The 14,262-nt window shown below is 39.8% G+C and overlaps 1 protein-coding gene across 1 annotated transcript in view; it reads right to left on the reverse strand.

The window, feature by feature from the left end:
• Positions 1-5,979: 5,979 nt before the first annotated feature.
• chrna8 (cholinergic receptor, nicotinic, alpha 8) overlaps positions 5,980-14,262 on the reverse strand; it is a 47,025-nt gene continuing 38,742 nt past the window's right edge. The window contains exons 7-10 of the mRNA XM_042485486.2: positions 12,856-13,050; positions 12,255-12,341; positions 10,120-10,229; positions 5,980-9,477 (exon numbers count right to left, since the gene is read on the reverse strand). Of these exons, the coding sequence (XP_042341420.2) occupies positions 8,893-9,477; positions 10,120-10,229; positions 12,255-12,341; positions 12,856-13,050 (977 nt within the window). The 3' untranslated portion in view covers positions 5,980-8,892. The remainder of the gene's footprint in view (positions 9,478-10,119; positions 10,230-12,254; positions 12,342-12,855; positions 13,051-14,262) is intronic.

The following is a 14,262-nucleotide window of genomic DNA, read 5'->3' on the forward strand; positions in this document are numbered from 1 at the left end:
CAGTGATCCAGTTTGACTCCGTTTTCATTTTGTACAATTGCATACGCAGTGACTGCACAAATGACTTCACACATGCATGATTATCTGCAGCTCTTGTATCATCAACGGCAACATCCACTGACATCCTAACCTCCTTTATTAACCTACTTCCTCCAGATCAATCCTTTTTGTGCCAAGATTATGCTCTATGAATAACTGTGAATGTACTGTACCGATGTCAAGTTAGGAGTCATATGAGGAGGGAGGGGAAGGATTAAAGGAGTAAATGAGATTATATGCCCAGTCACTCTGAAACCAGATTAACAATGTTTTATCATCACAGACACACTTCCCTATGGATTAAGTCAGAGTGAAGAGAGCATGGTTGATGTCTGAAACAGATGGGTCCAAAGGAAAATGGACACGTTATTTTTTTTTTCTACTGGAGGAAAGTAACGGAGAAGAGATTAAACATGATATGATGAGTGTTTAGGATTGAGACACAAAACAAATGGAGTTGATGCAGCTCTAGGACAATCAGATCATCTGTAAACATGAGTATTTGACAACTAATGGACATGTTTGTGATGATGAAAAGTTCAGATTGTGAGTCCGCCTTGTGCTCTCGCTGTAGTAATTTGTTATTGGTTAAATGATGTTGGCAACAGACTTTTAGGTTATTCGGCATTGACTGATTTCATCGGAAGCTCCATCACAGCAGTGATACTTTTCTACTATAAAGGAAATATGAAGCTGAAGCCAGCAGCCAGTTTAGTTTAGCATAAAGGGAATGAGCAGAGACACAGATGTTAGAGCGGGTCGTCCAGTAATCAGAAGATCAACAGTTTAATCCCCGGCTCCTCCGGTTTGCATATCAAGCTATCCTTGGGCAACCCCAACTGCTCTCGATGGTTGAGCCATCAGTGACTGAGTGCATCTGAATATTTAACTGATGAGCAGGTACCTTGCTCCTTGTGAATGGCTACCAGTGTTGCTATGATGACAGCAGCGCATGTAGATGAAGCAGCGAGTAGCTCCTCAAATCCTTGCTACTTTTTGCTTTATTTTTCTATTTTTTCGACTCCATGGCCTCTTCTGCTGAAGCATGACTTTTCTACAATAGAGAAGCACTTATCAACATTGGGGAAAGTTGTGTGGGTTTTGGAATGAATGCAGCAGACCGCTAGAGGATCTCCACCAACAGCATATGCCGAGCGGCCAGTCAGTCCAGAGGGGAGAAACAAAACCGAAAGAACCGGACAAAGAGAGTGTGGAGAGCCGTCATCAGGGCGAGGCTGACCGAGAGCTGTTCCTCTCCTAAGTCTTCTTCTGGCTAATGTCTGGTCTTTGGAGAATAAAGTGGATAAATGTGGTTGAGGCTCACTCAGCAACGGGAAATTAGAGACTGATCTGCGCACATCTTTACAGAGACATGGCAAACCCCTAACCTCCTGGATCAAGCTATTGCACTGGCTGGGCAGACCACGTTCAGAGCCAACAGGACACAAGACTCCAAAGCAAATTCAAAAAATGCACTGCAGATATTGTATGATAGCATCAGCAGCAACATGCCCGAGCAACCACATGGAATTTTGGTGGTTTCAGTCAAGTCATTCAACTTCCAGAAATGTAGCAGGATCAAGGACAAATATAGATTTCATTTTTTTCAACATAGTTTTAAACAAGATTAAAAAACGACTAATATATCTACCTTGTACCTCATAACTTCTACCTAATTATCAAAAAATATTCCAGTATTTTGAAACTTGGCATAAGTATTTGGGCCCTGATCTTGTCAGTCACGATAATTCAGACCCATAATTATGTTCTTTATGCAGAACAAAGATCAAAATGAGCCACTTACACATACATTATGCAGTGATATACAGGTCAGAGTGAACAGCATCTGAGGTCATTCACCTCAGTCACGCAGAGGAATGTCCAAGCTCTGAACCAGTGCAGAGTCCCCACCTGATGACCAGAAGGGTGTGTGCGTGCAGGCAGTTATTCTACAAAGTAAAAGGCAATATAGATCTCATAGGAGGGGCAGGTGTTTGATCTTTACATTACATTAACTGCACCACGTCTGCAGAGATCTGTTCCAGCTGACCTGGTACCAACACCAAACAGAGCAAGCATTAATCACCAGGATTACGCAACGAAACCCCCCCACCTATTACCCAGGTGGTCTGTTCCATCTCACGACCAGAAAAATGGAAGTAGCTTGGGGACAGTCTGCAGGGAAGGGTGGAGTGGGGACGCTGTCTCTGTCTGCTCAGTCTGCTGGCAAATCAGAGGAGGATTTTGAATTTGTGTGTGTGTGTGTGTGTGTGTCTGTGTGTGTCTGTGTGTTTGCATAGTATGATACAGTGTGCTACAATTCCAGCCACCAACAGCTGTCTGTCTGCGTGTAGTGAAGCCTAAGATTAGATTTGACCAATTTGAACATGGCATCACTCTGCTGAGCAGCATTCGGTGTGTGTGTGCGCATGTGTGTGTGTTTGTTTATGTGTGCGGGTGTGAGCTGCCAAATGTCCTGACAAATATCAGCGAGGAGATTGGATCCCTCCTGACTTGGCCTACAGTTTCCCATTCATTCATTCCTGCTGGGAAATGGCGAAGGTTTCTGAGCCTCAGTGGCTGAAATTTCACATATCTGAGCACACGTTAAACCATCAGCTCAGCTCTGGGTGCAGAGAAGCTTAAAAACTTTGTGCAGTAGTCTGAAACTTGTCTTTAAACTTTAATACCACTATATCTGGCCACATGCACATTAAGATAAACCTGAAAAGCAAATCAATGATAAAGCACACGCACATCATTTACTGTAGAAATACTGTTCCCAAGACAAGCAACCCATGAATCAGGGAAAATGTGTTAGTTCTTGTTTATCAATCAAAAGAAAGTGATCAATACAGAGAGCTGCCTGGTTTCATAAATCAACAAATGCTGGGCTCAGTTGCTGACATTTTTGTCTTACTTTCTGTGTCATTTTGTGATGAAGTAGTCTTTACACAAACACTAAAACCATTTTTGCTTCTTTTTAGATTAGATAGCTTGACATCTTAGAGATATGCTTAATTGCTGCATTGATCACCATTAGATTCCTGAGGTAGGCAAAAATCTGGAAAAGGCAAAAGAAACTGCAGACTTAAAAATAAAAATACACCCTTCTCTTGTAGCTCTCTCCTCTCTGTCCTAAGCCCCTCCCACCAAACGACCACATGCTCTTCATACAGTCACTCATACCCCTTTCCCATCACCAAAATGAACATGTGCATGTGGGTTTTTCAACCACACCTGCTCAACATAAGCGTTTGACTCGATTCCAACTGCCAGCAAACCCGCAAACACCGCATGAGTCTGCCTTTCTGTTAGCTTTTGTGTGTGTGTGTGTGTGTGTGTGTGTGTGTGTGTGTGTGTGTGGGTGGGGGGGGTTGTTCTGTTGGTGTTTCCACTTAACATCACAGACAGGCAGGAGAACAGGTCACTAGTAGACAGCAGCAGAAACAGAGATCTTTGAAAACTTTTCAGTGGTTTCTCCTCTTTTTATATCTCCTACTTATCCACTTTCTCTTTCACACTCAGTGCAGATGTCTTTGGGTCTGTGTTTTAGTGCTGCTTAGGAGGACAGGGACAGTATTTAGTGAAATTGCAATTGAAGTGGTCTAAGAGAACACTACACCACATTTATTATGGGATTTTTTTCCAGTGAAGTTAAAATAAAGCTGCCCACCCTGGTTTTAAAAATCAATTTATATAGTGAAGAAAATGAACACCTCCTGTTTTGTCAGTTTGATGTTTTTTAAGCTGTCACTTTTTAAATAACTTAATTGTATGGGAACAATATTATGACAATTGCACGCTGTGATTAACCAGCACATCTGATGACAAGCTGCCATTACACTGTCTGTCCCGTTAGATCAGCAGCAGCCCTGCCAAAACACAGTCACTTCAAGAAAGGACCGAGAATGCTCTGACAACTTTGGTGAGTAAAAGCACTTTTAAATATATTATTCAGTGAATTGTAGCATATCAGCCATTCGAGTGCCAGTAATTATCACATTTCTACTTTATTTTTTTTCTCAAAATAGTCATGTACAGTGAGCATTTATGTACATCCTTCAAAGAAGAAAGAATCATACTGAGCAAAGAGGCACAGACAACAAAGAAAAAGACACTCAAGTTGACCAAAATACAACACTGGTGATTAAAGAAAAAAACTAAAAGCATGGCAAAAACAAATTGCAGAATATCTTTTACCCCTGAACACTTATTCTCTCTTCATATTTTCTGTTTAGTCCTATTTGCAAGTTTCCATCATTCTTCACACTTTTAACACTTTAAGCATCAAATGCCTTTGACATGAAAAACATAAGCTGAATAGACATTGACATGAGTGAGTAACAACAGAAATTGGTCAGGTTATCTCACAGATTATCTACATAAATCAGTCTGAGTCACATGTATGTAGAGGGCAGTTCTCACTCCATGTTTCATATGAGTCATTGCATCTCCAAGATGAGTCAGTGCTCAAGATTTGTATTGTCAATCTATCACATAACATAATTACAGCGACCAAGACCCTTCCTCCCACATCTGTCCACATCAACTTTGACAGGCAGAATAACAAATACAGCATGAATTCCTTTCAAAAATAGCTTTTTTTTTCTCTTAGACCATCAGTGTTCAGCTTTACATCTTCACCTGCAAAAACCCCTGAAACCTATAATCTAAACAATGTGCAGCAAAAAATGGACCAATATTAGAGCAATAATTCAACATTTTGACTAAAACAGTTATTCACTTTCTCCCCAAGAGTTGGACAAGAAAAATGATACTGCTTTCATACGTGAAAGTGGTATCAACCTTCTTATCTAACTGTCATTTCTGCATGTTTCCAGTGTTTGTGCTGAGCTAAACTAACCAGCTAGATGAAACCGGGGTTGGAAGGCACGCTTTCCACTCTGCCGTACTTCCAGCAAAATTTATTTTCTAATATTCAAACCAGCAGCAGATGAAAGGTTAAGGTCTAAGTTTTAAATAAAATGTTTTAATGTGTAAAAATGTCTTCCATAATTGGGTGATTTGTGCCAATGCTACGTTGTGTATTTGTTCCAGTCAGCCCCATTACGAGATGTGTTGGCACAATGTTAAAATGCAACCAATAGAAACAAGAAGAATTAATTCATACAAGAATAATTCAATCTTTCAAAATAGGTTTAATCTCTCTCAAAAACAGTTACAACTCTTAATTTCATGTGCTGACCAACACCAAAATCAGTGTGCCAACCCACCCCGCTCACATTTGACCCTGATTTAATTCTTTTAGCAAGCTACCATCACTTGTCATAGACTTTTAAATATTATATCAAAATGTAGTTTATTCTCTAAACTAAAAATACGACATTTCCAATATCTCTAACACAGTTTTAAGTTTAATCCACAGACCACTTTTTTTAGTTTTGATACTGTAAAACTGAGATGTTACTCTCAACACAAAAAAAAATAGTGACGCTCAAATGTTTTAACATAGTAGATTTGATTTTGATTGTACATTTTTGTTTCTGTGACCTTCGAAGTACGAAGGTCAAATAGTTTCGAAAATAGTTTTGCCAACCAACCTATGGAGTCCCCTTCTGGCTGTAGATTCATATTTACTGTGCTAAACATCACTAATTAACAAGTTATATCTTGTTTTATGTACACAAAAACAGAAGATTAAAAACTACCAATTGCGTTAATTAGTGTTTCCACTCTTAATGCTAAGTTAAGCTAATTGGCTGTAGCTTCATAATTACCATATGGTAGTCATATCTTCAACTCTTTACAAGAAACCCTAAATGTAGAGCAATTCCTTTAAGCTAATACCATTACATTACATGAAAAATGGACCATATTTGTGATGTTTAAACCAAACAAATGTGACATCCCTGGTTGGACATTTAAAGGGGTGTTAATATTGTTGAAACCTGATTAAATCTTCAAAACTGGATTTAAAAAAAAAAAAAAAATGAAGGAACACAAAGTGTACTGCAGCGTACTTCATGTACATTTCAGTCAAGATTGGCTTCACCTTTTCCTGTCAGCTCTAAGTGGATATGACATTTAATGCTTTACAGTCTTGGAGTTATGGAGCAAAAGCTAGGCCACTCAGCGGGCAGCTGTTTGCATTCGGCCCATCGATTTACCGTAACAGCATGAATTCCATTTCAGTGGCTATTTCTACAGCAGTCACAAAGTGTCCAGCATTTTGTTGATTTCATTCCCCCTCGCTTCTTCTTAAAATTCCACTTAAAACACCTATGTGCTAAGTTGGACTGCGAGAGCAGTTGCGTGAGTAAAAGTAGGAATTCATGTGTGTCTTGTACAACTGAGGATCAGCAGGGACGCTCGGGTGGCGAGAAGGTTTAACACAAATCTGTTACATAAGGTCACCCAGTAATCCTTGTTGCATGTTGTTGCTAGAGATTAGAGAAGAAAGTGTTTGCCTTTCGCTGAGTATTAGAGAGTAAAAACACAAAGCACTCTTCACTACAAAAGATTAGTACCAAATGCATCTCCACTGGGGTGACGTCCCTTCAGAATCCATCTAAAAATCCCTCAGAAGAACAAATATTGTCTTTCAATCACTCATGCGCTGATCCTCTTTCTTAATTTTTTCATTTTAGTTTTTCTCCAAATACAGCAGCACATTGTATAACTGGCACACAAGTCAGAAAAACGTTGAATGACTCTCTAAAGAAAAATACATTATGGTCTAATGTGAGTGTACAAATAGCCAGAGTATAACATATGCTAACCAAAAATACTGTTAAATAAAAGAAATCGAGGCAGGGAGACATTTTGGGAGAACCCTCTGAAATTACTTCACACTTTAATAAACTGTCTTGTAAAGAGCAAAAGTGTAAAAGTCTCTGATGTCACAGTTAAATATGACTTTTACTGGCAATAGTAAAACTTTATCTCTTCACATTTATGGATTTAGGACCTGGATGTGAGCCAGAAGGAAAGTGAAAGGAAATAATGAGGATGACTTCAAAGGCAAGAAAGAGGTGAGTAAGGACTAATCCAGTGCTTACATATGTTTTTTCTTTTATAGAGATAAGATGGAGATGCTTAAAGTAGAGCTGAAATGAACTGTAAAAACATGGATGAGTCGCTCAAGACAGTTAATATGCACCTTTTTGATTCATAATGAACTGATTTTTCAAGCAAAAACATTTGCTGTTTCCAGCTCCTCAAATGTGATGAATTGGTGCTTTAATTTTCATATATGCAGCCCAGCTGCCAGAAGAAAATGTTGGCATTGTATGTTTCTGTAGACCACAAATAAATTAGATTTGTACATTTCTTACGCATCATATCAAGGCTTTTGAAGTGACATAAGATATAAACTGACGTGGTTATTGAGAGATGGAAGAAATGGTGAGTCACATAGACGAGATGCCTGCCAACGTGCATACAAATGTTTGAGACCGATGAACAACAAAACTGGGTGTGATTTAGCAAGATATTGAGGGATAGCAGCACAATTTTTTTTTTTAAAGACATCACCACTTCTCCTGCTGGTGCCATTTGAGGCTTTTTGTTTAATTTATTTTATTTTAAGCCAAAAAATGGTCTTATCCAAACCATAACCAAGTGGATTTTGGGCTTAAACCTATCCTCACATTAACCACAGCATAGCGGAAAAGTTAAGTTAGCGCATGTCTGCTACATAATAACATGCAGATGTAACCTGTGTTGTAGTGGAGGGTATACACAGTTTACAGGGTATACCATCTTCTCTTTCTGGCTATTTACAATATACCCTCCCATCAGCCAAAAAGCCATATGAATATGTAGGAGAGTAGGAGGTTCCCCCTCACCTGCTCATCTAACTAGTAGCACACCCACCTCTTCAACTTCCACTTCACCACTGAATGTAACATATCATTTGTTTTTTTAATTGTACCATGCCAACATTTTTTTCTGGCGATTTGGTCAATATATGATAGTATACTGAAGTAGCGACTGGATAAAAGAAGCCATGTGAATACATCACCTTCTGGAAAATATAGCAAGCATTTTAAAACTGTTTTCTGGCATTTTGTGTACAAAATAAATAATCAAAGGATCAAGAAAATCATTGGCAAATTAATCTAAAATAAAAATGACAAGTTGAAGCCATAGGTAGAATAGACGTGAGGTGAACAGATGTACAAAGTGAACATGTCATTAGCTCTCAGTAAATTCAACAACTGAATTAAAAAGATTTAATCCCAGCTTCACCATATTTATAAAGTGAGATGTAGATTTATTTACAAAATACAAAAGACCGGCAACACCAGATTACAGGCCAGAAAAAAAAAAAAACCCTCCTAAAAGTGTTTATTGAACTCTACTGACTGTACTGTATGTAACTGCTGAAGACATTAAGACATTTGTAGAAGATGAAAAGCACGACAGTTGGGAGAGGAAGTGGGAAACAGCAGAAAAAAAGGAGCTGTAAGGGGCAGGAGTGTTAGCGATATATTCTAATGAGACGTGAATCCCAGGTGGTGGCAGGTAAATGATGTGGTGCAGCAGGGGTACAGATGAAAAGTGCATTAGTGTGAGTTTCTACGTCATTAAATACTGCATGTAGCCCTCAACCTCCTACATACTGCGGCACACTGGATGCACAATGTCAGCTAGGAGAGCCACCTTGAATGGGAAATATCACATCATCTCCAAACAACCAAGAACTACTGACAAATATGTGAAGATAGAGGGAAAGTTTGCTTCTGGTGACTCGTAACTACACTTAAAATAAAACTTGTGTGGCTTCACATAGTTGTAGCAGGGAGGCTTGTGTGGCACAGTTCCAATCGTGTCTGGATTTTTAATGTTAGCTCTCTTTTTCCCTCTCAGAGCAGGAGGAGATCAGCCTTATGTGAAGTCTTTGGACACAGCCTCGATGAAATTGGGAGCTGACATGAGGATGGTGAAGGTGCAGATGATGGAGAAGAGCGAGAAAGCCACCAGGCACAACCGATCTACTACTGCCGCTGCAAACTTCCACTCGCTGCAGATCGCCTCGCCCTCATCCTGCTCCCGGAAGCGGCGGGCAATGTACTGCACTTCCTCCAGGATCCGGGAGATTTCCGGAATCTGCTCCAGCAGCAAAGTCCGCGTCTGTTCTGAGTGGATGTCGTGTGGAGAGGAGCCGTTAGGATGGCCACCGCCGCCACCGCCGCACACCACCACACCTGAATCGGTGCTTGGAGGGAAAGCAGGGTTGTCTGTGCCCATAGCGTGGTAGCCAAAGTACAGGTTCATGCTCCCGTTGGTCGTGGTCGACTGGGTGGACGCCTGCCCAGGTATGGTGCTCATTTGGATGCTGTTGGTGCTGGTGTGGTGAGCAGGAGGGTGGGAGTACTTGTAGTTTTGAGTGCTCACTGCTGTTTTTCTTTCCTCTCCAGGTTTCTTCATGCGGAGAAACCAAGCGCACCAGTTGAGTAGAATAACTCGGACCTGGGTGAAAAGAGGAGAGAAGGTGGAGAGATGGAAGACAGAGAAGAGACCGGTGAGTTGCAAACCCAAATTTGGGTAGCAAATTCATACAGAAAATAGAGAGAGAATAAGATAGAAATAGAGAGAAAAATAGTACTTTTATTGTGATATTTGTTAACTTCTAGACTTTCCAAATGTTATCTAACCGATTCAATCAAATTATGAAAGTGAAAAGAGTCATTTTGCGGGGATTGTGACACCCCAAAAAGTTCAACCACTGATTTGCAGATGTCCCTTTTGCCATGTAGGTTTTTGGGACTTACCCAATGGTATCACAGATGTTACTCCACTGTTAGGCCACTATGACCATAGACTTTAAACTGTGGTGTATCTCCTGGAGGCCTGGCTCAGTGGTTCTTGGTTAGCTACCTGGAGATACATGTTTCCTTCTGTGTGGTGATACAGTTGGCAACACTTGTGTGTGTTAGTCAAATCTTTGTGTTGATGCAACTTTTGCCAACCTTTGAGTAAATGTCACTCGTCTAACAAATGGGAGCCAAAGCATAGCAAAAGCCCATATCAGTAGTTGAGTATGGCAATTTCTAGAAGTATTATCACTGGCTGATGATTAATTATTGGGTTTGAAACATTTTGTTAACCTACCCATTTTGGCATCTTCCCTCCATGGGGATCATGGTGGTGGAACTGTAGCACCAGGACAGTTACCACCACAGACAAGCCCACAATCATCATGGTGCTGGCAAAGTACTGAGCTGAAAAAAGAGAAGAGCACATAAGTATAACACAGCAATTTCCATTTGGGACAGAGAACAATTTATACAGTGTGATAAAGAGAAGTCATCGTCTGTTATGTGAAATCAAACTACATTCTGAGTGAAAACTTGTGTATCTACATACAGAACAAGGAGAAACATGAGAGGTCTGCATAGTGTTTTGACTGTTGCAGAGTCAGTCTGTTGGTTGGTTGGTTAGTCAGTGGGGAGTTTTCCCCATCAACAAACCTGAGGTCAGACCACCACAGGGAGTGGTGGAAGGATGACTAACGTTTACTTCCTAATGTACAAACCAGCCAAAACATATACTCGCGGGCATTTGCTGCCACTGAAACATTAAAATGCATAACATATGTATGTAGGCAAACACGCTACCCACTACACACACACCATTACACACAAACATGAGACAATCTTCTCTAAAATAAACCGTCCTTTTTTTTCTTTTTAAATTTTGCTCCAGTTCTGATGTCAGCGACCTCAAAAAAATGGCAGACCAACTAGATGCTAATGTAAACATCGCCATCTCAAAGAAGGCCTATTATTGAAGCTGTATGAAAACCTGAACATTTTATTTTGTCTTACATCTTTCAGCTCTGCTCCACCTGTTATGTGTTAATGTGTCTACGCCAATAAAGGCGAGATTGCTAATGGATTCGTTTTACATCATTGAGCTGCCAAATGACAGCGAGCAGCATCACTGTCTGCAGCCTCCCCTCCCATCTCATGGGCCGCTGCCTTGTCATTTCTGGTCTGTATCAGTATGGCTTCATACAATGCCTCTCTATCAGCAACCTCCCACATCCAGCTGCTAACGGCTGCCCTGTGGTGAATATGAGGTGTGACTATCTCTCTTTTTTTTCTCTGAAACCTATAGTTAATGAGGAAAAGTCTGCACACTGACCCAACAACCATGCTGAATAACTTTCTATCCTGTCCAGCTCCCTGATGAAGGTCAGATTCAGGTGCAAGTGGATAAAAACATGAAATATAACCTTATTACCTTATTTTCTTGCAAAATGATTGACACCACCATTTTAATATTATAAGTTTTAATGTAGAACTCTTTCCCAGACTCTGTATTGTCTCATTTAAATTTACCAAACTGGTTAAATGTACTGTCTTAAACAAATAGTTCAACATTTTGGGAAATAGGCTTATGCCAAAAGCGTGATGAAAAGTTTGTTACCACTTGTCTTTGGATTGAGCGGCAACCTCCAGAGCTGAAAAATGAAGCCAACGCAGAGGTGCCAAAAACTGCAATTCCTCAAATGGCCACTTGAGGCTGACTCCAAGAGCAAGTCAATCCCCATAGACCCCCATGTTAAAACCCCCAACTTTACACAGAAATAAACAGGTTCCAGCCTGGTACAAAAAACAGGGTTTTCCCATTCATGACAATTGTACAAGAGGTGGTCGCTTTGAGTGACAGATAGGTGCTGTCCATTGACATGACACGACAGACATGTTGGTTAGGTAACAACCATGGCGTGACCTCAGATTCACACAGTTAGCTGTCACTATGTCAGTGTGTTTTTGGTTCATGAAAGTTAATTGTTAATTTTGGTCTCTCTTCTGGCTAAAAAATGGGTGACACCACAGTTGCTACATCCATTATTTTATAAGACTGGTGTTTGGACAGAATACAAGTAAAATTTGCAAACTTGTTTGTTATGTGACATAATAGGTCAACCAGGAGAAGGTCCAATAGTGATTAACTGAAAGGGAGCATACCACTACCTAGCGTGGCGGAGTCGGACATACTTCCGACAATAACAGTAGTCTGAATATATGTCCTAAACGATATAATTTTAGCTCGACTTAACTGTGCATGTAAACATACTGAGTGAATATCACATGTCGAGCGCAAATAGACAACTGTTACGGAGTTATGCCCTTGATCATTTTGTGATCCATCTTAATAGCTTCTTTTTCTTTTTCATCACTTTGAAAGTGAAAAAAAAAATCAATAGGAGCAATAATTAAAGCAGAAAAGTGTCTTACCAATCAAAGGAACGGAGTCTGAAGTGGCAGGCATGATCTCTGCTACCAGTAACATGAACACAGTTAGAGACAGCAGCACTGTGATGCCTGGTGGACGACAGTAGAGCAGAAGCACAGAGGATAAACTCTTTCATCACAGCCTAGTTTTCTCTTAAATGGTGACTTGAGAGTACTCAAAATAAATGCAGCTGGTCGCTTCAAAATAGGTGAAATCAGCTGTGGATTTATTTTGGAATATTCACTCTCTTTTCTACCCTCCAGGGATTACTCCCAGTTATATATTTACTCTGACCCTGTCTCACTGAATGGCATTTAGAAACAAGCTGACATTTTCAGGTCCAGGTGGTTATCTTTGCTGTGTTATAACAGAGCTTTTATTCATCTGCTAATGAATAAAATACAACTCAAATGTTAATTCACAGTCATAATGCCATAATTAGCATAAAGCAATGACAGATAAATGAGTTAGCAACAGCGTCAGGACCTGGTGGGCTGAGATCACTGAGGCGGGGGAGAGAAATACATTTTTGTCTGCATGTATGATTGTGATCATGAATCACTGTCCCTCTGTGTAACTGTGAGAGTGTGTGTGTGTGTTTACCAAGTGAGATCTTCTCTCCAGAATCGGCAGGGAGCAGGAAGACCAGCAGAGCCAAGCCAGAGATGAGCACACAGGGAATGAGCAGGTTGAGTCCGTAGTAAAGTGTCCTGCGGCGCATGGTGACCGTGAACGTCACGTCGGGGTAAGGCTCCTTACAGCAGTCGTAGTACAGCTCATTACGCTTAGATGGCACACCTGGGGGTGAAACGGAGAAGTGGGAATAACAATAATAACTTAAACTGTAAAATACAAGTCTAGTTCTCAGCTCTGCTTGGCTGAATAATAGTAAGATCTTGAAAATAAGCGGTTAATGTGCAGTTGATTGACTATTTGGTAAAGATCAGTTAACCCTTTAAACCATGGATAGATATCAGCCTTCCGAAATTTCGTAATCTAAGCAGAGTGGTTTGATTTCATGGCAACAGCCAACTTTACAAAAATGTCCCACACATTTGAAGAAATTAGTAAAAAGTGACAAGGAAATAGTTTTTACAAAGAGAGAAGGAGGAGAAAGTTTTCCAAAAAAAATGTAATTTTAATCATTTTATATTTAACTTTACATTTATTTATTTTAAAAAATGTCTAAAATATATGAAATAAATACTTTTTTGCTCATTTTCAGGTATTTTTCCTGTTTCTTGTAGTTTCTCATTGCCCTCTACCCATGTTTTTGTAAGACATCAAACCAATTTGCTCAGGTTTCAAAGCATTAGGCATTATTAATACATTTTTATCCGATCCATTCAAACGTGAGTGAACAGTTGGTAGTTTGAATCCTGTTGGATGAAAGCGAGAAAATTAAATGAAAATACACCCCTGTTTTAGTTACTTTATCATAAACAAAATAGATGGTTATGGATTTATTGTCAGCTTCTCTAAATTCACTGAAATATTCCACTAAATTTTCCTTATCTGATTGTAAAATCCCAGACTTTAACCAATCCCAAATGTAGCAGTTGTTGTCATTTTAGAAAGATTAGGATTTCACCGTTAATGTATTGTCTTGGTATCCCTGTGGAAAGCAGCTTGTCGCTGAAAAACACAGCGAATGCGCTCTTGCCTTAATGAATTATGTACTGAACATGATGTAATCTTTTATATAAAGTAATAATCCTCCAAACACAGTTTCACCTTGGGTATAACAGCACATTTAGCTGGTCTTAAATCACTTTAAAGCACAGCTCATTGTGGTTTGTTGTCTAAACATTTCAGTCATAAATCCATAGAGTTAATATGTTTTCTACTGCAAATTAAATTTAATGTCACAATGGCAGCCATCTGTTGGGGAGTAGTGTTTTGCTTCTGAATCTGTACGCTGACTGACAGTTGTTGGTCCTCAAGACTTTATCCTTACTGGATCTGTCCCGTCAAGGTGATTTGCACCTTGTCAGTCAGGTCAAGTTTTTC

Source organism: Plectropomus leopardus, chromosome 3 (genome assembly GCF_026936395.1).
Source record: "Plectropomus leopardus strain MGB_pleo_1.0 chromosome 3, ASM2693639v1, whole genome shotgun sequence".
Classification (NCBI taxonomy): domain Eukaryota; kingdom Metazoa; phylum Chordata; class Actinopteri; order Perciformes; family Serranidae; genus Plectropomus; species Plectropomus leopardus.